This window comes from Barbatula barbatula (genome assembly GCF_947034865.1).
Source record: "Barbatula barbatula genome assembly, chromosome: 7".
Lineage (NCBI taxonomy): Eukaryota > Metazoa > Chordata > Actinopteri > Cypriniformes > Nemacheilidae > Barbatula > Barbatula barbatula.
In genome coordinates, this window is record NC_136770.1 from 22205279 (window position 1) to 22231825 (window position 26547).

General features: G+C 39.1%; 1 protein-coding gene across 1 annotated transcript in view; it reads right to left on the minus strand.

Moving 5' to 3' along the window:
* Positions 1-26547, minus strand: part of ptprt (protein tyrosine phosphatase receptor type T) — a gene marked incomplete at its 5' end in the record, with an annotated part of 182892 nt that overhangs the window by 132221 nt on the left and 24124 nt on the right. Inside the window, one exon of the mRNA XM_079459741.1 lies at positions 14870-14995. Coding sequence (XP_079315867.1) covers positions 14870-14995 — 126 coding nt within the window. The remainder of the gene's footprint in view (positions 1-14869; positions 14996-26547) is intronic.

The window sequence follows — 26547 nt, forward strand, 5'->3', positions numbered from 1 at the left end:
AATACATCTAGAAATGCTGATTACATGAAAATGTGTAATGGTTTCTTATGTTTATGTATAAACATATGTTTATGTTCTTATGTATATATTAAATAACTGAATATAACACAATAAAAAAATTGGACTAATATCACCATTGCAGCTTTTATATCGTTACTACGCCACTTGTTCTTCAGTAGATGTCTTGGCTTAGTAATTTTTTATGGTGACCAGAAGTCCGTAGCTTCTTAAGTAGTCTGTTACCGGTCTCTTGGGAGGACTTGGACACTCGTCTGTGCTACTGGTGCTATAAAATATCTCCTGCTGAACTCTTCAATCTCACAGAGGGGAGTGCATTCATAAGCCCTTGAGAGAGCCACGAGCGATTTTGTCAGACGGTTATTCGAGGTCCTCCGTATGTTTTTACAGCGCTGGCCCCTAAAAGCCAAGCCGAGGCACTCAAATCCCAGAGACAGAAAGACGTTCACGGATAACAATGGATGGATTCACCTTGGGTGAAAATGAAAAACAAAAGCACACTCGTAATGTTGGAAATTAGACGTGTCCGACGTAAGTCCACAGGGGTTTCGCGAGAAGCGTTCTCAAGGGCGTCAAAGCAGCAGGACAAAGTGCAGGAGAATGACAAGATACAGATGAAGTATGGAGGAAGAAAGAATGGACAAATAAAGCAAGTGTGGAGCGAGAAAAGTGGTGAGCAAGATAAAGGAAGTAAATAAGAGAGGAAATGAACCATAGAATAATATTGAGGAAGTGTAGGTGGAAAAGGAAGTGAGAAAAATAAGAGAGAAAATATGGAGGAAATCATTTTTTGAATCATTATTTTTGGTCGTTCTTTCACATTTTACATTGAGTTTACATTTTTTATTTGATTTCACATTTCCGGTGCTTATTTAAAAACCATTACAAACATTTAAAACGGCCAAAAAACTAACGGTTGAGAAGACTCGCTTGCTTAGTTGGCGGCACCATGATGACTTATTACAGTGTTTTAGTCAGTGACAGGAAAGTGCACTTGGCAGGGTGTATGGCATAGGGGATAATGACCTACAACTGGAACATCGCCCAGCGTTCCGTTCTGCATCAGTGGTGACAATGAGAGTATCACAAGCCAATCAGAGCAACAAACAAACACACATGCACACTCAACGGCTCCACACGCATCAACATCCTACACTTGAACGCGCTGCTTCACGCCACTAACAAGAGCTGAACACATCGAGTGGTGATATTGATCCATACTGTACATGCCTGCACACACATACTTTAATCCATATCTTAGTCTCTTTTTAGTCTCAGTGATTTTTATCACACACAGTGTTCTTCGTCACTGTTGAAAAAAGTATGATTGCTCATTTTAACCTCAGAGTTTCTTGCATTTGGGGGACGTTTTATGCAAAGATGCTTACAGTTCATTCCAGACGTGCATTTAATCAATAAGTGTTTAACATGTGTTTCAATTTTCTCCCTGTGTAATTGTTTTCTTTCTATAGAAGGAACAATTGAGATCCTAAGAGACAACATGTTGTACTGTTAGGAAAACATTTACATTTGTACCTTTGGCAGATGCGATTTACAGTGCATTCACTTTTATTATTATGTGTGTAACGCAATACTCTACCAACTACAGCTACAGGAAACACTGTGAATACGATCTTTTACAAGAGATGACATTTCATAAGACAAACTTTCACCACAATAAGACGTTTAAAAATGATTCTACTTGAAAGAGATTAGAACAGATGCAAAGTTTTGGTTATTTGCCATGACATTAGCTAATTTTAGATTGTGACAGAACATATAGGACAAAGGGAAAAAGCAGGCAGGCGTTTCATACCAGAGGCTATCTATCATTAAAAACCCTACTGGGTATAAAAATATCCCTGAGCAACAAAACTGTCATTGGTTCTGTAGCCTTGTCATTTATCAAACTCTGGCCAATTGTTTGGGGCCAGGAGGGAAAATGGGAATTCTAGGAGACATTTATCCTGTTTTGGGGGCAGGATGTTGTTTTTGTCTGTTTTCTTTATTTCTTTCTCTGGTTTGATGTTAGTGATTTCTTATCATGCTATTCTGGAGTGAGTTTCAGGATCCCATTGGTAGACCGCCAGAATTGACATTACTTTACTATTATGTATGTTCCTTCGTTTTTCCAACTGAAACAGCAATTTAAAGGTCCGATGTGTAATTTTTGAAGAGGATCTTTCTGACAGAAATTCAATATAATATATGTATAAAGACCATACATAATGAAGCGTTATGTTTTTATTATCTTAGAATGAGTTTTTCTATCTACAAACACGCCTGGTCTCCTTGCATGGAATTCACCGTGTTGTATCCACAGTAGCCCTAAACGGACAAACTGCTCTACAGAGCACATTTTGCATATATAAGTTGGCTGCGCCCGAAATCACCTACCTCCATACTTTAGTATGTGAAAATAAGTCATGAATAGTATGTCCGAAACCTCAGTATCAGTACCCGGATGGTCTACTAACGGTCAAATTTCAACAGTAAATCCAATAAATATAGCAGAAAACATTAAGACGGACGTCCGTTTTCAATGTAAGTACCAATAAATGAATTTCTCATGACAAAATTATCTTTTTATCATACGGGTCACATGACCATAAAACATGGCGGATGCTGTATTCATGCTACTCCCACTGTTATTCAAAGCTCAAATATGTGATGCTACAAGTCCATCATCACATAATTGAATGAGGCCTTTGAAAGTCAATCCAAGTGTCTCATTACAGCTCAAGTTAAAACACTGCAAGGGTAATATTTACTGCACATTAGGCTGTCAAGTCATTTATCAAATAGTTAAACACATGCTGATTCGCTTTTATTTATATATTTAATAAAAATGAGACATATAGTTGAGCCCTGCAAAGGCAGAATGTTTTTGTAGTTAAATGTGGCCTTTACTCTATAAGTGATCAAAGCATATAATTAGTTAATGGCATGAGAGAGAGAGAGAGAGAGAGAGAGAGAGAGATGGTGAGAGAGAGAGAGGGTTAAAGATACACTCACAAAGTGAGATAAATCACCTTTCTGTGTTAGATAAATGTAGAAGCATAAAAATATCAATATTGCAGATGCGTGTTCTAAAATAATTAGATCTCAAATTGTGATGTAATTCTCTAAAAGACCCTCAATACACAGATTTGATTAATGCTATTTAAAATGAAATAGGATGTGATTGAATCAGGAGTTAAAGCTGATGTATATCATTTTTTAAGGCCCATCCATGTGCAGAAACCTTCGAACTGCCTGCACGAGCGCAGACAAATGGATGTTCTCCTTCAGTTCTTATCAAACATTTTTGTCTCTCAGGTTAGCCAAAGACACTCTCACGCTCATCCTCTTCAACACTTCACGAGATCTGAGGATCGGCCTGTCTGACAGGAGAAAAGAAGCCAATCGAGGGGCAGGCAGGTCTTTGTGGTGCTATCAAAAAAAACATCGCCACTTCTGTGGATTTGACAGGGCAGCGATAGAAGTAATAATCTCCTTCCACTATAACCGTCAAAGAGAGAATGAGAAAAAGCGGAATTCGGTTGTATTTCTAAAAAAAGTAGGTCAATGGACACTTTATCTTTGATAGAGGCCGGGAAAGAAAATGAAAGAGATGTGGAACTATTTATAGACCATGGCTAGCTGATTGACACTGTTAGGACTGAGATATTGAGAACACATGGACCGAGTCTTCTCGCAACACCAGCACTACATTTGTTACCTCAGAAAACTTAAATGGTACTTTATATACTTGAGACGAACCGATACATAATAATCGGTATCGGTCGATCAAAGCTATTTTCCCCACCATCAGGCTATCGGTTGATAGTTAAAAATACAACCATCATAGGAGTTAATAACATTATGAAAATGAAGAAATATTATCGTGATTCTCAGAGTTTAGTTCATGCAAGTTGATATAACCACCAAAGTATCGGCATTGACAATATCGGCATCGGCAGATACCACTCAGAATAATCGGCTATGAGTACCGGTGGAGACATTTAGTATTGCATTTCTAAAATAAATGGTTGAACATTTGCAAAACCTCAAGAATGTAGCTGCTTGACATCACATTGAGCTTTGACAGAGATGTGTGGAAGTCCTTTTATACAACATATCGAAGATGACATCTCAGTATTTTCCCAAAGGTGGAACGACTCCCTGCCGCAAGAATACCTGTGAAACGCAATTGATTCAAAGCAGCTGACCTTCCGCTAACACATCAAATGCGCAAAGAGAGCGAGAGAGAAATAAGAGGGAAGTGAAAAAAGCCGATACATAATTGTCCCCAAGGTAGTTGCAAAGTGAAATCTGTTGTTGGTTTGGCAAAAGAAAAGGTCATTGGTTTCAGAGGGCATATTTGATATCACGCACACGCACGTGGGCACGGTCTCTCCAAACCGGCCTGCCGTTCTTGGACGGCAATTCTTGGATGAAGCTTTCAGATGAGCCTGCGCTGTTCCCTGGGGGCTGGAGAGAAACCTTCTCTCCACAAAGGCCACGGACGGCTCTGATTGCGAGCCACACAAAAGAGCATTCAGGTGGAAACCCTGTATTATATCAGCGGATAAGCAACAGCCTACACACACACGGAGAGAGGAAAAGATAACCGAGGTTGGCTAACAAAACGGCAAAGACTGAGGCAGGCGCTTACAATAGATGATTTGTAGACACTAAATAAGCCACACAGAAAAAGATTTGTGTTGTGTATTGTGACACAGGAGGCTACTGCAAGACTCCAATATCGGCAAACAGAAAAAACCCTAGACAGAACAGAGATTTAAGGGCGCAATAAATGGTCCGTTCGGCTGAAAGCACATTTTCTTCGCTTGCAGTCGTAGTGTTTGTAAAATGAGTAAGAGAGATATGATACTGGAGGGTGACCCTTTGTCTGGCAAACCATCTGTTGATTTCTGATTTGGCCCTTTGCTGTACAGACTCGGCGACTCTGCACTCACACGCACAATGTACACATAATAGGCACTCTGCTTAAAAGCTTTGTGGTCGGTGTGTAATGAATAGCCATTGAGCATTACCTTACACAACCTGTTGTTAGGCAGCAATAACAACAGGTGCAAACCAGGGCCGTCCCAATACAACATTATAACAGACAGAAGGCATATTTGATGAGACGATGCATATCTGTTACAAGTAGGCTACAGATCCGCTGTTCAAACAGTTTAACAACCAATCAAACTCCTTTCATAAAACCGCCAACAGCGCAGGTTCATATCAACTGCTTGCGTAGCTTAAAGCTAATGTTTCGGATCTGAGCAGTATAGCATGTGTATATCTTAGATTCTCAGAAAGTGAAAACAAACACTATGTTAGGCAAATCGAATTGCAAAGACAATTGTGAATTCTGTTTGGATGATAATAAAATCTGCATTCAAGTAAATTTGTTTACCCCTTGGCATATTTCTTTTGCTTGTTTTAAATATAACCTTAATTCTAATATTTTCTTTCACACAACAAGATTAAATAGCTTTGGTCACTTCACATGCTGTAAATGCATCTTGATTTAAGAAGCTTTCGATACAAGAAAACAAGACAAAAAAACGCTTAGTAAGATTTTTATTTTTTGAAGTGTACTGTATGGACCGTGTACACATGTTATATATAAACTGACTCTTAAATCAAATTAATGAAATGTGATAAATATGCTATGTTTCTGGTGAACCAAAGAGCAGGTTAGACACTAAAACTAGGTAAAAGGTTTGTTATTCTGATAAGGAATACATTTGTCATTATTAAAAGGTTATATGTAGCTATGTATTAAAGGCATAGTTCACCAAAAAATGAAAATTCTGTCATTATTTGCTCTCCCTCGGATCTGTTTCAATTCTTTATTCTGATAAACACGTTATTTGGAAGAACGCTGTTTGGTTTTCAGAACAAAGACATTTATACAGACATGAACAACTTGAGGGTGAGTAAATGAAGACAGAACTTTAAGGCAAATTCACACAGATCCCTCAAACACCAACAAACAGCCAAAGACTAAACTCAGATGATCGGCAACTAATTTAGTAGAATATCGCCGTCAGTGTAAATCAACCTTTATGGGACAAAGTACAAACCCAGACACGTTCTCTGCAAGTTTAGCAAGATTTAACTTCACACGCTGCAAAATCGCTCTTAATTCCTATTACATCATCATCTAACAAGGTCACCACCACAGATGCTCCATTTTATTTCCAAGATTTAACATTGTGTAGTTGGGTTTGAAAAGCATCAGCTAAAGGGCATAGTGACGAAAAAAGTTGACTAATGTGGCTCGAGACACACTGGACGGAGCGTTCTTGGCAGCGGGACTGAGGTAATGTCAGTTTAGCTCCAGGATCAGTATGGATCTACTGGGTTCAACTGTTCTGAGTCAAAGCTCTCTTGCTGTACTTAATTTCAGCTGTAAAGTGGCCCTCTCATCGCCTCAGGCCCGGCTGTCTGTTTCACAATCTGTGGACAGAGACGGTAGAATCTCGATCTCTCTCTCTCTCTCTAGCTGTCTGTCTCTCTCATTTTTATTCCTCTTCTTGTTAAGCATGCCTTCCAGTGTCTCATATGTCACCCTGCATTTATTAAGTCACCATCAAATTAATTATGCCCCTCTCTCTGCCAGCCCAATGTAATCTTTCTGGTCACATTATTTCAGATTAAACTATTCCAGTGAAGAAATGGCTCCCGTGAATGAAATTTGGTGGAACATAAGGTGCTGTGTCTCATAAAATCATTTCAAACAGATGTAATGTGAAGTGAGTTAACCGATTTGTTGAGGACAATTTGCTGAATTGTGACAGCGCGTGGAGCAAGAGGCGAAGAATCTAAACAGATGCTCGGGAAAGAGATTTTAAAAGAGAAAACAAAAGAAACAACAAGGGACTTATGAAAGATGAAGAAAGCGGTCTAAAGCCAGGCAAGTCAATTTACACGGCCATGTTCATATGATCTTGATTTGGCTTGATTGACGCTTGGATGCGAGCAACACACTTCACTTATTCTTTAAACCTTCGACAAAAAAATCCTTATTCCTTATAAAATGATGATCTGTAAGGATCAAGGCTGCAGACGTACATCACAATGCAAAAAAAGAACAAGCTCCTCTCAAACTTTTTTAAGCTACACAATATTTTAATATCTGTCAATAACAGATGCGTGCGATTCATCGGCATGTGCGCGATCCTCTAAATGAGCAAGTCACTGTATTTGTTTAATTACAATGCCGAATATTTTCATTTGTTTATTTAAAAGTCTCATCACTAATACAAGGATTAAGGAGCGACAATTCCCCATCTCTGTGATTAAATCATGTTTGCACAGACTTGATAAATAACAACGATATGTAGAACATTTTTAATATCGTCCTTAATCAATTAAAAGCATAAACAAACCATCTGAAATGGAAGGGCTCCACAGATGTTTAGTCTAATACTGAAGTTTGATAGCTTTACAAAAACTTTAAACGGTTCATTTTGGACCAATGACTCGCTATCATGCACATAATTTAATTTCCAATGTCCATTATTAAATTCTAAGAAATACATTTATACAGATTTTGTTTGTAAAGAGTTTAATTTTACCCTTTTTTCCACAGTTTCAAAATGTTTTGTTCAAAGATTAATCGCGATTAATCGCATCCAGAATAAAAGTTTACAGAATAATATGTCTGTGCACTCTGTATATTTATTTTGTATGTATAAAAACATAGATGTATACATGCATGTATACTTTTTTCTTATATTCCTCACATGCATGTGTTTTATTCTGCATGCGATTAATTAAATTAAAATTAGCTATCTAAGAATAAACCTTTATTCTTGTATCTTGCAGATTGTAATGTGCATAAACTAATTTCTTCTAATTTTGTATTTATTAAGCCTGTGCTGCATATGTTACAACAGAAAACAAAATGCGTCTCTCTCTCTGGGTCATATTGCTTCTGACAGCAATGGCATTAAAATGCTGTGCCAGTCAAACGACGGCATTGACTTATGGTTACCCTTTCCTCTTTTTTCTTTGGGAATGCTGGAAAAGAAGACCACACAACCACAAGCTTGTCAAGGTCGTCACCAGACAGCAAAACGCCGGCCTCTGTTACAAGTGATGGATAACACAAACTCTTTCTTCCCGACACAGAACTGATTCGAAAATTGTATTATCCAAGCACATAGATAAAAGGATTACTAAATGGAGAAGATGAAGACATAAGCGATATGATAAAAGAAATGGATGTATTGAGGTCTAAGGGAATGATTTCTGACAGACGATCACAGGGCCTTCTTGTCTGCATGTCTGTCAAACCCAAAAGCTGAGAGGAACAAGAAGTCTTGTAGTAGCACTATGGGCCCTATCGTACACCCGGCGCAATGCGGCGCAAGTGTTTCTGCTAGTTTCAGCCCGACGCACAAATGTGCGTGTGAAAAATTAGCTATCTAAACTACGCGGAAAATGAGATCTGCATCTGAAAAAGAGGTCTGACCTTGAGACCATTAGAATAAGGCCCTAAGTCTATAACGTCATGGGCATCTGGATTCCCAATCTTAAAAAACAAGCTGGAATCAATGAAGAAAATAAATGGTTTTAAAATGATTCTAAACCACGTTTTTATAAAGAGAAATGCAAAAGTAATAATGAAGCTTTTTACACTGTGATGTTTTTAACACATTGAATATGCAATTTAGGCTGAAATTGAAGGGTGAACAGGTAATTTGATGCATCATTTAAAAAAATGATAATAATATCCAGATTGCATGCGTGAATAACATGTTGACGCAAAGTGGAAAACCAAACATTTTGTTTTTCTGCACAGAACAGATGAACGTGTTTTTTCTTATTAATCACAATCTCTGATTCCTGACCCGAGCCGCACAGCGGCGTTCTGTCCCGCTGAGCGAGCTGTGCGTACGTGTGCCAGTCTGCGAGTGTGAACGCGTCGCTCGGAGTGTGTTCGTCGATGCATGTAAACTAGAACAAAGTGATGTAAGTCAGTGGAGGGCCAGAGAAAGGTTTAATGAAAGCAGCATGTCAGCCGAAGGTGTGATGAATTCGGCAGAAACGGGACGGAGGGGGAGGAAGAAAAAGAGGAGGGTGTGAAAGGAATAGGGAAGAGTGGAGGGCTCTTAGCAGTCGGGTCCCCAGTGTGAGAGCTTCATTCCAGCAGCTCACAGCAGGACACTCTTATAAGCTGCTGCTTTGCTTTATTGGAGCCTGAAAATCAGTAAACAAGGGTGATGTGTGTTGAGATAGACTGCTAAAGCTACTATCTTTCTCTCTGTCTATCACTCTCTAAAGCTGCCTGTTTCGTCTTTTGTTCCGTCAATCTTTTAGACACGCAGGCTAACTAAAAGGGATAGTTCACCCGAAAGTGAAAATTCTGTCATCGTTTACTCACCCTCATGTAATGTCAGACCTGTATGAATGACTTTGTTCCGATGAACACAAAGAAAGATATTTGAAAGAATGTTAGTGATTTTCAATTCCGAGACATCATTGGCAGTGAAGGTTCGCCAGAACTGTTTGTGTTCCTAAATTGTTCAAAATCTCATTTTGTGTTCAACAGAACCAAAAAATACAATATTCTTTCCAACTATGGCAGTGGAAGATGTCCCAGAACTGAAAATTGCTAACATTCTTACAAATATCTTTATTTTGTATCTTTATATCAGAATTTTTTCATTTGTGGATGAACTATCCCTTTAAAACTTTGGAAACTCTTGTTCCTTGCTCTTCTTCAAGGTGTTGCAAAAAGGTTTGAGGTTGTGATATTAGTGTTTAATGTTAAGAACCGTGGACTCCTTACAAAAAAATTAAAGGGATAGTTCAAGTTATTTACTATCATGTCCCAACAAACCTGTATGACTTTCTTTCTTCTGCAGAACACAAAAGAAGATATTTTGAAGAACAAACAATGGACTCCATACACAGAAGAAAGACTCATATACTGTACAAGGTAGGAACGCATGAAAGGGATTATGACAATTTTTATTTTGGGGGAACTATCCATTGAACCTTCTATTATCTATAGTAATCTTTTTAGAAACAGATTTGCTGTGATCTTAACACAATAAACAACGTATGTAACATGAAATAAAGTGTAAAACCATGGTAATACAAATGGTGTTCAAATTGCCAAAATGAGGGTTCCCTTAAGAGTCCCATACTAATTAAAACGTTTTCTTGGTTTATGATTGGCTGTCACCTGAAAATAATCATTCTCTGACCGCACAAAAATATAAGATATATTTCTAAATACAACGCTTTTCATTACACCTATCAGATTAAGACGGTATGTTACTGTAAATTAAAGCGATAGTTCACCCAAAAATGAAAATTCTGTCATCATTTATTCGCCCTCTTGTCATTTCAGATCCGTATGACTTTCTTTCATCGCAGAACACAGAAGAAGATATTTTGAAGAATCTTGGTAACCGGCACCCATTCACTTGCATTGGTTCTTTGTCCATACAACAAAAGTAAATGGGTGCCAGCGCTGTTCAGTTTTTCAAAATATAATTTTTTGTGTTCTACATAAGAATGACATGAGAGTGAGTTCATGATGAAAGAATTACAATTTTTGGGTGAACTATCGCTTTAAACATCGGTGTGTGTGAACGCGAGTATGTCCAAGTGTGTGTGTGTGTTTGTAAACGTATCTATAATGACTAATCTGTGTGTGTTTTTACTCAACCGCTTGCTTAAAGCTCTTTCGCTGTCAATTTATTTTCAGTCGTGACCTTTTCAACCCCACGAAAAAAATCTGACACACAATCAAGCAGTGCGGCCTATGAGAGCCCTCAAATCATCACCAAGAACAAAAATAGACGGAAACGGAAAAAGGAAAAGCTAACAACGGCCTTTACCATCGCCAACCATTTATAACAGGCAAATTATTGCAGTTTTGCCCAGACAACCCATAATTCACAACTCGATTACCATACCAAAAACTGCACTAGACACAAAGGGCCCGTGGAGACCCGTGCGGTCGCCCGCACGTAAAACATTCGTCATGATTAAATTACAGATCTGAGACGTGGGTTTTGATTGCTGATGATTTGTTGACAGCTTTAGCCAATCAGAGGCAAGAAATGGTAAGACAAATATCAGACAAGCATGAGAAATCGGAAGAAAGAAAGTGAAGGAAAACTAAAATTAGGCAGGGGGCTTGTCAAACGCAGCGTAAACACATTTGAAAATAAACACGTTGAGCACACCTCACTAAGTCAGTAAAAGATTTCAAAAGGTTTTATAAATAAAATATATTGCTATGCTGCTCAACGTCTAAACCATATGAAAGGATTTTTCGTTTTTAGAGAGAACCGCGGCGACCCTCTGACAGTCTAAAAATACGCAACACTGGAGACGTCTTAATCTAATATTTCAAACATGAAATGAAACGTGTGAAACAGGCTTTGGCATGATTACAACTAATTGAGTTTGATGTGTCTGAAACCAATTTTGATAAATGTAAAATGACAAAAATATCACACTTCAGCATACTTAGGCTTCACTAAAAGGAACGGTTCACCCAAAAATGAAAATTCTCTCATAATTTACTCACCCTCACGCCATTCCAGATGTTTATGACTTCTTTTCTTCAGTTAAACACAAATCATTTTATATTAAAATGCTGTCATAATTTTTCACGAGATTCTGAAATTTAAAGGGATAATTCAACCCTAAAATAAAAATTTGGTCATCATTTGGTCCGGAAAACCGTTGATCCCCATTGACTTACAGTGGGGACCAACGGCTAATGTTTACCAACATTCTTCAAAATATCTTATTTTGTGTTTTGCAGAAGAAAGAAAGTCATAGGTTAAAAATGACAAGAGGGTGAGTAAAAGATTACAGGATTTTCCTTTTGGGGTGAACAATCCATTTAAAGCTCCAAAAAGCCAATACCCCATCATTAAAGTAATCCAAGTGACTCCAATTGGTTAAAAAATCTTCTGAAATGAATAGAAATTTTAAGATTATTTAGCAAAAATTTAACCAAAATAAGAGTGCTAAATTCAAATATGACAACACATCAATGACTTCTCATTGGTTGATGCATGTCTCGTGAGAAAACATCATATGGCAAGAACCAACGAGATTCAAAGATTTGACATTTTGTACTTGGATGTGTTTATTTTGGTTACGGTTTCACTAAATAAGCACTAAGATTAAATGCTGCCCCTTTCGAAAACATGTCGTTTTGCTATTTCGTTTTGATATTTATTAACCCACTAAAACATTTTAAACAACCAGAAGAGTTTGCCATTGAAATACTCCATTTGTGTCCTCACCCAGCGTGCCACATAAGAGCCTGTGCACCTGTCCGCAGCATTCGTTCACAACACTTTAGAGAAGTCATGTTTTCTCTGGAGGAGCTTGTCTGTGAAACCCCCTGAGAGCTGCAGTAATGAGAAGAATGGATTGTATTGATGCCCGTGACCCGCGGTCCACGGAGGAATGAAAAGAAACACCGGTGACTGACAGGCCTCTTGTAAGAATCCAATAACACCTTCTCATCCACACCTGAGTCTCCATCATCTCTCACCACCTCTCTGACCTCCTGCCTTTTGTCTTTCGGCCTGTGTAGTGCTCTTTAAAACCTCATTTGTGTCTCATAGACTGCAATGAGACTAAACAGGAAGCAAATCGAGAGTGAAAATATGTTGCGTCTCATTAACGCATCAACTTTGTCTCCCAAAATAGTTAAGGGAAATTAAAAGAGAAACAAATGAGACAATTTGTTAAAATGAGTGTAGATTCTTAAAGTAAAATAATCTGGATTTTGGTTAGAAATGTTGAGTTCGTAGTTGTGATCTTCAAAAATATAAACTTTTAATTGCAGGCTTGACAAATCTGAGCTCAGTTTGTGACATTGCTGAGATCTCTTCTGAAACTAATGGAGACGTTTGTGAGATCTCTGACTCTTTTCATTAGAGAGATTTAGCAAAAGTTTCCCTTTGCTCTTCATGTAATCTCATTGATGTCTTTAAATATTAAAAAAGATCTCATCAGTTGTTTTTTCTTACTCATGACATCGATTGAAATGACCCAAATCAGCTTTAAGTCTCGTGATCTTTGTAAAAGCAACCTCTGAGCATTAAGATTTCCTTCTGCTTAACTCCACCAACGATTGTGTTCATTAAGTCTTCTGCATGCTGCGTGTAATTCGCTGAACATTGCGCTAAGTGCCGCCCACAATCACAGAGGACAGACGGGCTGATATCCGCACGTCTCCGCAGGGTTTAATGACGGAAGGATCGTGCCGCGGCCCAATTTCCTCTCCTGGTTAGACAAACAGATCATGATGACATCGACGTGCGTGCAGATGGTGCTTCTCCAGACGTTTATTTATTAATGGGTGCTTGTGTATTTTTATCAGATTGAGCCGGATGGCAGTGCCCTCGATTGAGAAAAATAACCCACTAGACTTTGATGTTTTCTCCTGGAGTTTGTTTGATGCTGCTGGTGACCCTGATTTCTTAAATTTGTGGGTTTCGATCGGTTTTGCTTTAGGGCTTTACACCGGCCGCCACGTGGTAGATCTAATTCGGAGTAAAATTAGACGTCGCTCTTTCACGGCTCAGGAGACTTCGTGTAGTTCTCTGCGTTTATTTCATTAACTTTGTCTCAGATGTTTCTCCTAACATCTGGATACAAATGAGACAATTATTCAAATGCATTACGAGTATTTAAGGGGGCCAACCTGTAAGGTTAATGTAGATTTGATGAATTTTAGATCAATTTGATGATGTGAACGTTTAATTTCATATTGAAAACCTCAATAATATCGACTTTTGGATTCTGTCATCATTTACTCAGTCTCAAGTTGTTTACATTTTATTGTTCCACTGAACACAAAAGAAGATATTTGGAAGAATGTCTACAGCTGAACAGTTCTGGGGCACTATTGACTTAAATAGTAGGAAACTAAACTGCTATGGTAGTCAATGGTGCCCCAGAATGGTTTGGTTTCCTACATCATACTAAATAGCATCTCTTGTGTTCAACGGAACAATGAAATATGTATAGATCTGAAACAACATGAGGGTGACTAAATGATGACAGAATTTTCATTTTTGGGTGAAGCCAAAGTTTCCATTTGCTCTCCATTTCCTCTCGTCGATGTCTGTGACATTCTAGTTGGAAAACACAGACTTATCAAACTCATGACCACCATAACAAACCACTGCTCTATCAAAGGTGCTTTCATTATATCACTTCACAATATTTTAGGAGCCTAAACAGAGCTCACTAACCCCAAGATGGTCATTTATAAGGATCTAACATCTTTCTAGCGGCGTGTGTGAAAGCAGCAGCGGTTCGGTGTCAGATGTAGTGTGCAGGGAGCAAACAGGGTTAAATAAGCTCGCGGGCGAGACGCACTTGTGTAGCTGACTCTATTGTCTTTGAGGGCGCATCGAGACAGAGGTTGTTGAGCGCTGCAGGAGACGACTGAGTGAGACTGACAGCGAACTTGATTGCCATTTGTCTCGCTGTGAACTGCTGCCGAGTTTCCGAGAGAGACGGGATGGGAGAGACAGACTTCCAGACGGAGGGGAGGCCAAAGTGCCTCCTCAATATAGCAGAAGGAGAATGAGAAAGAAAGTGAAGAGAATTATAGAGAGGTGATAGAGATGAGTGAGGAGAAAGGATCGCTGGGAATCGGTTAACCTGTTAATTCACACCCAGCATTCAGCAAATCCGTCACAAACCTTCTGGTTTTGTGGAACGCAAAAAGAAACTATAGTGACCACATCTGTCTGCACACTTGAATTGGTTTTGGCCATCAAGCTCATCTATCCCTTTATAAGCATGAAAAGTAAAAGTGAAAGATGAAGGTGCACCGCGCTCATACCTGTGGGAACCGCAGCATCCATGGAGGGTCTCTCCCAGGTGTTGACTTGCTCCCAGGCGAAGCCATTAGTCCCCAACGCCACGCTGTAGCCGCAATTACTGTAGTGCTCTTCAAACGAACAGCTGCCTGCAGAAACCACACGAGAGGGAAGGGGAGAAGATGGCATAAGTCAACATGATTAAGCCACAGAGTACCATCATTACTTCATCTCCACTAAAAACACCATTTTCCACCGCATTAAGCTTTATGCTAGCCGCGAGCTAAGGATTAAAAGGCAGGATGAAATAGCACTAATTAAATGTACTCGGTTTAAGGCGTCGTCTTCTAGCATCGTAACCGTGAGCTTTGCATACTTAGCTTTAGCAGGACCGTACAACGATATGTTGTAAATATAGTCGCGGCTAATAAGCGGCTAATGAGAAGTATTGCACAGTCAGACCCCCTGTGAGCTGTTCAATTCTTTTTGAATTGATTTCTTGAGTGCTTTGCATTGTTTGCAGTGTTGCAAAGCAGCTTTTAGCTTCCTAGTGGTGGAGATTCATTGGGTTGACTTTAGTTGGAAACATATTTGATATTTTATGACCATTAGAGATGGAGAAAATGCCACTTTATGTATGTAAAACATTTGTGTAGTATTTAGATAGTATAAAATTCATGTATAAAAGATAGACATTCGAATCATTTTGATGTGGAACTCCGCCCATATCATATTGGGGTGAACTATTCCTTTCTTTACTGAAACTATCCATCTTCCAAATCTTTGGAGGTTGGTGACAACGCGTCAAGCAACGCGTCAAGCAACCGAACAGATTTACTTTCCCATACGACACAATGTGGAAATTGCTTTAGTTTGCCTTCTTGCTAATAACGCAACTTCAACATGATGAAACGTTTGCCCGCGGCACACTTCCATTTACATTCCTGCATATTTCAAGGACTGAATATTCATCGGCTTCTTAATTTACCCTTGTGTATTAAGCTACACAAGAGGATTAAAATGCAACAAATCATTAATTTGCCATAAGCGCTGAAAGAAGACGGATCTTTCATTACCGGCAAGAATATCAGAACACATCAAAGATATTCTCAAAGAAATCGCACAAACGTAAAAAACAACAAATCTAAAATATTCAGACGTTTCCACGGGGAGCCACCAGATAGGCAAACGAACTATAGAGGGAAATCATTAAGCAGTCAAAGACGTGGTTTTGTGGAACACGTCGACCCGCCGGGGTTGAGTTAGACAGCGGCGATGAAGAAAAAATTAGGTCTCACATAATTTTTTATAAATCATGGCTCATATATTGGCTAAGATGTCAGTCATGACACCCAGACCTATAGTTTCCATCATAAAAAAGTGCATTTTGGACGTGTCCAATTATACGGTATCAATAGATTTGTTCAAAGTTGCTGCTTTCTTGACCAAGTCACTTTTGGAAACGAGTTTTTTAACCTGGTTCAATAAAGAAAACAATCAGGAAGATCTCATTCATATGTGTAGGTATATAAAGTATATACAAATATTTTTGTGTTTTACCCAAAGATTACCATTGCATGCAGCATCTAAAACATAAACTCTTTCAAAACAACAAAAACAAATGTGCTGTCACAATCATTCAGTTTTTGGAAAACATATAGAAATTGGAAAAAATGAGGCCAATGTGTTATCATTCTCTCTCATTTACTGTGTAATAAAAGAAACAAAATCTATTAATTTCAGTTACAATACAATTTTTCACGCTTAAACATTGCACACACACGCTTCCCCACGCATGAAAAACAAGCACAAGTTCTTCATCTCTCCTCTAATTAATTTCGCCCACCAATTTGATCCATTATTGATAAGTTGCCCCAAAGCAGAGAAGCAACAGCGAGCGCATCAACAGCAGACGTGGCAACAGAATAAACCCAGATTCAAAATCACTAACATCTGCCTCTACCTCTCTCACAGCTCAATGGGAGGAGAAATATACAGTAGCTGACATATGCCCTGGCACACCGTCAATACGATGTTTATCAAATCAAGTCCTCCACGCTGCCCTATCAGGAGACTTTGATGAACTTGGCCATGATGTTTGACGACAGAGGAGATGAAGATATGAGATTTGGAAGGGATGCGGAGGGGGTAGTTGGGGCAGCATCTGTTAGATTGACAGAAGAGTTTGTTAACACTCTGAAGAATAACAATTGTGTGCATTGAAAGAGATGTATACTGTTGTTACTCGTAGGTGCCGAACACAATACGATACAATGTAAACCCATTCATTTCTCATCATCGGATAACTTTACCGTCACGTGAACAGACTGGCGATCTGAATTTTAAATGACAACTCAATGCTTTAAAACTACAGTTTTCTTCCACAGTTTAATATCTTAGTTAATAGATATCAACGTTGCTTTCATCTTTAGAAGTTGAATTGCATTAGTCATAAAGACCATATGCAGTGTTTCTCATGGTCTTCACCAGCGGCGTTTGTAGATGAAAAGACAAAAGCTGGGTTTGAAACTAAAGCGATTATGTCCTCTTCAGTAAGCACAGATAATAGCTCAAATATCTCCTTTATACTGCAGTCAAGTGCTGCATGTAATATCATCATCTTGATCTAGTTTCTATTTTCAGCCGCGTGAAAGAAACGTGTTAATTTACATTTATTACAATAATTAAATTAACATTAAATTGAATTGAAGTCATTTCTACCGTACAGATGAGTTTTGTTCCCATTATTTACGCCCTACATTTACAGTTTAGTGTCACTTATTGATATTATTTTACAACATTCTGAAATAACTCTCATTTAAAGAATCGTGCACTAAAAGTATGAAATAATGCAAAACCATTGGAATTATGTTGCGACTCAAAATAAAGGTCAAAATAACAGAAACGTTGTTAAAATACTGTAAAAAAAGTTAATATTCACTTTTAAGCAATAAAACGGTAATATTTGTATTTAGGAAAAGTTCAACAATTGATTTTTTTATATGATAACCTTGATTTTTACCGAGGTTAACCCGAGATGTGTCTTGTCAGGCCGTCAGTCTTTCACATTGTTGTTGGATGACTTTGTCACTCCTGAGGTCTGATTTGGTTGAATTTCAACAAACACTGGACTGAAATGACCACAATAATTTTTTTCTGCGGCTGTATATATTTACACCTTTTTTGTACATGTTACAAAAAGCAACAAACAGCTGTTGTGATTACAGCGTTCCAGAGCGGAAAGCTCCCCTCCTCCTCCTCCAGTGAGCCGAACAACTCCAATCAGATCAAGCAGGAGCACGAACCAGGAGCAAGCGAGGCCAATTTAATACACAAGGTGTGCACACATACACCCACACATATACAAGTGCGTGTACACACACACACCTCGAGAGAAACCCTGCATGGCTTGTCGCTCTGAATTAGGCAAGAGTGGCCTGACGCGGCTGTACAATGTGCCAGGAAACTCCACATCACACGCTCGCTTGTTTCCTGTCTTCCGACACCTTCTTGAACACAAAGAGACACACACACTCCCTACCGGCTTGTCACTCATTCATTTTAGCAGCTCCTTCAACCCGAGCTAATGCCACTGTTTCCACCTCACCTGTTGCCTTTAACCTCGTCGGCTCGGGCCACCGAATCCAATGTGCTGCACAAATCTGTCCCATCTATCATCCGTGTTACAGGTGCAGCTGACGGACACCGATTTCCCAGTTTCATTTACAACAGAAGGGACAGCACAAATCCTTAGCGAGGGAGACAAACTGGCCGACCACCCACGTGGCGGCGGGTATAAACCACCCAACCCGACGCCAACTTCCTAATTGTTCAATCTCATTCATACGTCCCCATATACCAGATGCATTTCATTTAGTACACACAACACCCACACAAAGACAGCAGGACTCGGGTCATCCAACAACAGACATTCACACGTTTTCCATCGCGAGTGGGAAGTGTGGTGCAGCTCGAGTAGGTTTTCGCGCCTTCAAAATGCTACGTGGATTACGGGGCTCCATACCCCTGTGGATCCGCACGTAGCCCGACTCGCTAAAATCACATTTTACACCTTCAGCTGCAACACTTCGGAGTTAAATATCAGCATTAGAAAAGCAGGGTTAAATCGGATGCCAAATCACGTTCCCCCTGCAGGAGAAGAGAAAATGTAACAAGCTTTTGGCAAATTTTTATCAAGTATCCTGCAACGTGTTTATTTCTTATATGGAGTCTTTTGTTAATTGTAACTGGCAAGAATTAACCATGTGCCGTATGTTCACCAACAGAACTTGAAAGTTGACATGGAAGATTTCTCGGGACTTGCTTTGTTCTGAACCCTGAACCTCTGGAGTGAATCTCTGTACAGACGCAGGATTCATACAGATATTATTCTAACTTTCCCACTGGACTGGACAGACCTGGTGCTTTACTGCAAAAGCCTGTGTTAAATCCCTTCCTCAGATTTCCTTTTGAAGAAACTGCATTTGATGTTCGGTTTCACCCTATAATACGTTAGGGCAGTGCAGTCCAGAACTTTATCAATTGTTGCAGTCCAGCTTAAACCTGGGTCGCTTGGGAGAAATGTTATGTGCTCCTTACATAATGAAGCGTTGTGTTTTTATTACCTTTTATTAGAATGAGCTTTTTCTATCTATACACCGCGTGTCCCCTTGCAGGGAATTCGCCATGTTTTTTCAACAGTAGCCCTAAATGGACAAACTGCTCTACGAAGCATGTTTCGTAAATACAAAGCATAACGTTACGACATCGTAGTTCTGTGTCAGCCACCATAGTGCTTCGAAAGGGAAGGGGGCGGAGTGAGCCGTTGGTTGCAATTCAAACCTCACCACTAGATGTGACTAAATTTCATACATGGACCTTTAAAAATCCTAAAATGAATAGCTGACACTCACCTAAGCAACTACTGCTAATAATATTGGGATAAATAATTTGTTCCCTTTCCTTGGGACGATGTATTAAGTGTAAGAAACAAATCCCTTTTCTCCCTGCAATACTGGAGGTCCCACCCCGCAGACAGACAGACTCCATGCTTCACACGGTGTCCTTGGAAGATAATTATTTTTCCCTCGGCAGAGGCCAACGGAGGGAATCAGCTAAATTCACACGCGGAGCAGGTAGACCTGCCTCGCCAGGTAACACACCTCTTGAGACTCGCCCCTCTCTCTCTCTCTCTGATTAAAAATGACAAATGTTCCAGCGCTGCACTTTAGGTCTTAAAAAATTTGCCAATAAAAATTATAAGCTGCCACAAACTGCGTGTCCTGCAGTTTTTCTTCCCTTAAAAAATGATTACAAGAGAAATGAAAGCTCATTCGGGCAGTAAAACGCGTCTGCGTTTGCAACTCTAAACAACTGTTCCTGCTGCTCTCGATGGGTCATAAATAAAAATGTCCTCCCGGTTGTCCCGGAGAAGACACGGTGAGGACATTTGGACAAACGCAGATATCTCATGAGTCTAAATATTGTGCCTCTGATTAAATAAAGCGATATGTGATGTTAAATATGTATGCATGTCAATACACATTCATAATATTTTGAAGTTAAAAAAATGCTAATTGTGTAAATTTACATGGATGTTTGTTTCTAGCTTTCACCGGGCTCAGTGGTTAGAGCATGGCTGTAGCAATGCCAAGGTCATGGGTTAGATCCCAGGGATTGCACATACAACTAATGTAGTAAAATCCATGTAAGTTGCTTTGGATAAAAGCGTCTGCCAAACGCATTCTAATGTAAATAAAATTTTTATTGTAATGCACCTTAATGTTTTGCGTTAGAGTTTGTTTGTATAAATATAAGTTCTCCATCATCAATTTGGAGGGGCGGGGTGTTTTATTGTCATGACTATAATTTCACAATGCAACAACTAGGTCAAGTCATGAAATAAACATCCTTAATGCCAAAAACAACGTTTATGATCAGGTCCATGTTGTGGAATCGACACTTATAGAGATTCTGCAGAGTCTGTGTGTGCGGTCCATCATCCAAACCCAGGCAGTCAGCAGAGAGACGTTCACACAAACACGCACCCACATTTACACAGAAGCTTTAATATGTTAGTACATCACCATCCATCTCTGTCTACTGCGAACAGCTCAATTGCCATCACTTGCTCATATGCACGCACACCCACACCCGTGCGCACACACATACGCCAGAACAATACACACTTCAAAGAGCTGTTAAACTCTCCATTTAAGACATCTCAGCCCAGGAGGTAAAGGTTATTCAGGGTCTTACGCTTTTCTCACACAAACACACTTTCCTTTGCTCTGTCTTTTAAGAAACAAATGGAGCTGTTAATCTACACAAGGGTGAGAAATAGAGTTGATAGCAGCGTAATCTGTCTGTTCATACTGTCTGTATGTGTGTTACAACCAAAGAAAGAGCTAAAATGACGTTGTACCACTGTCCAATAACAATAAAGGTGATCTATTTCTATATCCATATTAAAACATTTATTTGTTAATAAGTTTGCCATTTGCACCTATCAACCATTTAGGTTGTATGGACCAATAAAGAGATGCCATGTTAGTCTGCCCACAAAAAAAAGGATTTTTAATTGCTAATAACCAATACAATTGTTCATGTTATAAATCAACAGGGTTAAATAGCCTATATAATACATTTGGACATAAAAAGTAAGAAATTACACATTATAACAAGAAATAATCAGTTTTAACCACTGCAGTTTGTTGGGTTTTGTTAGTCTCCGTCCTGTATGTTCAAGGTCACTTGTGATTCTTAAGAAATTTTGTTTCGGGGGACATTATCATAACGTGCGAAACCTGTTTGACAAAACCATCAGTGTAAAAAAGGTAAAAAGAAGCATGCAGCACGATCGAAGCTCTAAAAGACAGTAGGGACGTGAAAATATTGAGAGCGTTTTAGGAGGAACACTAAAAGCATTGTCAGAGAGCACTTTAAAGTGCCCTTCCGTGCCGGTTCGAACAGAACACGCTCATTTGAAATCTTAGCAGCGCTCGGGCTGTCAAAAACCCCAGAGTATAAAATATCAGAGGAGCAAAAAAGGAAAGTTCAAGTACTGAGTGAGAAATGATTGTCAGAGTTCTTCACCCGCATTCTTGTCCTTGTAAAAAGCTCATGATAACACGCAAAACCCTTCTATTTCAGAGCAGATTACAGTCATTTATCGATTTGTCTTTCACGCTTGGATGCAAAGATGTAGTTTAGCCATTTAATAACTATTATTTAGTAATTGCAGTTATTATTCTAGTAATTTTCTGTGCAACACAAAAAGAAAAATGTATCTTATTTGGACAGTTCATAGTGAACAGGTAGAATAGAGTTGACATAATAATTATGCGTATTTAAAGCTGTAATCCGTAACTTATTGGGTTGAAAATAAAAAACAATTATTGAGCAATTACATAAAAATAAGTCAGTTTGAAATGGCAATATAGAGGCAAAGTTATGTGTGTTCACTGTAAAAAAACTGTAATTTTATTGATTTTCGAGACTTTCAAATTGCAGAAAAAGACATAAAATGTACACGAAAATCATGTTATTTTATGGTACATATCTGACAAATGTCTGTTTTTTGTGTGGTTTTTTCAGACTGTTTTTGAAATACATCAAAAAAAGTGTCAAATTAAAGATAAAACTTAAAAACTGCTATTTTACGGCGGAAACTTTCATTTTAAGGTGCCACAGCAGCCATGTCAGCTATAATAAATAATAATTTCATTAAATAATGAAACATTTTCGTTTACTTATATCCCTTAAAACAGGAAACGCATTTGAAAGTAAAATAACAAACTAAAATGTTTGTGCGTGAGTGCCTACATGATAAAATTATTTTCTTTTACAACTTTAAAGCGGTCGGTCAGTTACTAGCGAGGTGTTAGAAACCAGCTAATGAATATGTTTCTAACACAAACAGAGGCAGTAAATAACTATAAAAACATATTTCAATCTAATTTAACACCCCTATGGCCTCAGTGAGAGCTTGGGTGTGTATTAATATTCAACAAGACTCATTGTATCTGTGTATTTTGTACTCTAGGAACTTGTCAGTATTCAGGTCTAGTTCTGACCCAGAAATGTCAGCTGTGTTAGGTCTCTAGCACGTCTGTTTGTGTGTATTTGTGAGTACATGTGGTCGCCTTTAAGCAGCTGTAAAGCCAACAATTAACCCCCTACATTGACTCGTCAAAGAAAAACAGGAGAAACCCTGCATGTTTCAGAGCTGATTCTTCTTGAGGACTGCATTATTTTTTAGCCTTCACTCCACTCTCTCTCTCTCTCTCTCTCAGGTGTTCATTACAGGTCTGAGCTGAGCTCTGCCGGGATACCCACTCAACCTCGCCATCTCAATCCTTCGCACACATTGTTGTCTGAAGAGGGTCTCGTACCGGAGAAAGGGGGACTAGACGCAGAAGGGTCTTGCCTCAGATGGTGCCCTAAACCCTTGTGTTCTTCATCCGAGTACACGGTGACGTAATGCGCCCCACGGTTCATTTCTGCTTTTATCCAAAGTGACCATCGGGTTCAAATTTTAAGTATACATTTAACCATAAAAATGACAAATGTACACAAAGATTAAAAGTAAGAATTGGGGGTGAAGCTTTAGCTGGTCAGCAAAAATTGGATGTTCGTCTGATGGTCAGAGCAGATAGAAAAACAACGGAAAGATCTCCAGCCAGTGATGTTTTACCTTTACTACAAAGCTTGAAGGCTAAACAGAAGAGATGTGAAAGACAGTGAGACAGATGGATGAGCAGACAGAGGAAGATGAGAACAGCCCAGAAGTGCTGGATGATGGAGTGATTAGTGAAACGAGTGATGTCATCCTCTCCATATCCCATCAGGCCCTTCTCCTCATCAGCATGGAGGAGCTCAGATGAAATTGAATTCATTTGGCCTCTCTCTCTCTCTCTCTCTCTCTCTCTCTCTCTCTCTCTCTCTCACTCTAAGGTAGGAAAGCAATGATCCGTATAATTATTATACATTATGAGAGGATTCCCAGTCAAGCAAAGCATCTACTCTTACAGTACTCCACTGTCCCACACACACATTTAACTTAATGAGAAAATCCGGCCCTGGATTTGTTTTAACTGGACTGGGCTTCTGTCAAGGACACGTGATTGACTCTTCAACTGTCTTTAATTCAACCGTTCATTCTTTTCGTGTGTACAATGCCATGAATCTGTCCTGTGTTAATGTCGTTTGGAGCCGGGACACACACACACACACACAGCTCCGCGTTCCTGTAACCTGTCGTGAATATTTAGAGCTTCTGATTCCGTTTAGCCGAGCTCTGCTGATATGACATTTTATTACTTTGCCAATATAAACAGCACTGCCTCACACACACGATCAGGTAAATAGTAATATCACTGTCAGCACAACTACAGGTCCAAATGGAGCTTTCCACACTTATTTTTGGGGGATTCTGCGGTTTTCTGCTGAATAGACTCATAAAAGGTAGGATGAGTAAAATGGAGCTGTACTACTACATGTTTAAAGGTCGTTATACAAATGTTTACATAATTAAAAAAGGAGTGAAATCATTACAGAAATAATCACATGAAGGAATGGGACGTTAAAATTATGGTTTTAAGCTCAGTCACACCGTAACATTTTATGTGCCCGATTTTCACGATCTAAGCGCATGGTTTAAAGCGCAGGTGCACTGAGGGCGTGTCCCAAATACTTTTGCTAGTTCAACGGCGGAAAAACGGTCGGCTGGGCGCATGGTCTAAACGGTTTGTCCCGATGCTAAAGGCGGTTTCACACCAGCACTTTTGGAATTCGGTTCTTTTGGGTGATGTGAACGCTGTCTTCCGAAATCCGGGTGCGCACCCGGGAACTGTACCCAAGTCCACTAAAAAAGAGAGGTCTGGGTTGCGGTTCATGTGAACTCCAGTACGCTTCGCTGCTGATATGAACGCAATCGTACCAAATCGTGGAAGTGAACCGCTATTTATGACGTATTATTTGGTAAAAATGTGTTTCTGTGTGTGTTTCACTCACTTTCTGATGAGCGTGACTGAAGTGCTCCCAGCAGAGAGCTGTAGCCTATAGGCTATCTCATTTCTGTTCATCTTCAGAGTACATTCACAGACGAAAGTGCCGCTATGTACTGAAGCGTTGGAAACTGAACTAACGGTTTAAAAACATAAATGTATAAAAGTGACGCGAGCAATGTTATGCATTTTTACGCCTTCTCCTGCGTCATCGTTACAAGAGACATGGTAAACAGCTGCAGGCTGATGACGCAAACGACGAAGGCTGATGACGCAAATGACCCAAAATAATATTATGAACGCAGTCCAGTGGGTGCAGGAGGAAGGGGGAGCAATCGGACTAGGGTTCGGACCAGGCAATGTGAAACCGACCTTAATGAGTAATGGGTGTTTTTTGGGAGTACAGTGCAATAGACCAATCAGAGTGTCATCTTCCATTCCCTTTAAGAGCCAGTTGAGCTCGCACCATGGCGGATTCGTTATTTACATGGCGGAATTCAGAAGAGGAAACGAGTCTGCTCATGTGAGAGGTTAAACCGTGCAAGCAGACCATCTACAGGACAAGCCGGCTTTTTATCTTTATGTCCACAATCATAATCTTTTACATTGTAATAATTAGTTTTTATATTTGGTATTATTGTGTGTTTCTGCGCGTCCCTCTGTGTGTAATAAGCAGAATGTACGAGCGCTATGCACCCGCCTATAGATGCATATTCCTTACTCTATAAATAACTAAAATAATATGGGCCATTGACTTTAGACTTGGTTTGTGTTGGTCTATGGCGCTGTCTATTCTCAGTTTCTCAAAATAGCAACATGCCAATAATGCGCCTTAGCACACCTCTTTTTTAGACCAACACGCACAAATGAGCGCAAATGCATTTGCTATTTTAACAACGCGTATTGTGCCGGGTGTACGATTTGGCCCTATATGTCTTCAAAGCCTGTATTTTTGCCTCTTAGTCGCCATCTCTGTTCGAAACAAATTTTGCATTTCAATTTTCCATCATGTAAAAAAAGTGCACAAAGTATACTTTATGTACGCACACTTCCATGATGTATTTAAGTGCTTTATTGTAACACATTTATTTTGTACTAAATATAAAACAAAATCGAGTTTGAAAATTGAGTACAGTTAGATATTCTTACATTTATCCTAAGAAATACTAAAAACTACTTTTTAGTATATTTAGTACAATATAAGTTTGTCATAATAAAGCACTTTAAGAACATTGGAGTTGATTATAGTCCAGTTTTTTCCACATGGAATACTTTTCAAATTTACAAGTCAAATGATGTCAAGCTGACATTTCCCCCTAAAATCAAACCTGATAGCTCAAATTATATTTTTGTTTATGATAAAAATGTTCTGTTGCGATTTGTTCTTTTTTACCTACATGCATAACAACTGTTTTTATTTTATTTATTCATTTTATATTTATTTATTTTGAATTATAAACTGCTATATTTAATTAACTTTATTTATTTATTCTTTATTTTATTAATATATATATATATATATATATATTTTAAGCACAGAATGAAGGACAGAAAACATGGTACTGCTCGGTCACACTGACTGGTAAACGGGTTGATGGGGTAAGAGGTGGAGTGTGTGTTAAATGTGTGCTCGCACACACACACACCTGGGGTCATCCTGCCCTGCGCAGAGCACAAAGGAGGTCACTCATCGC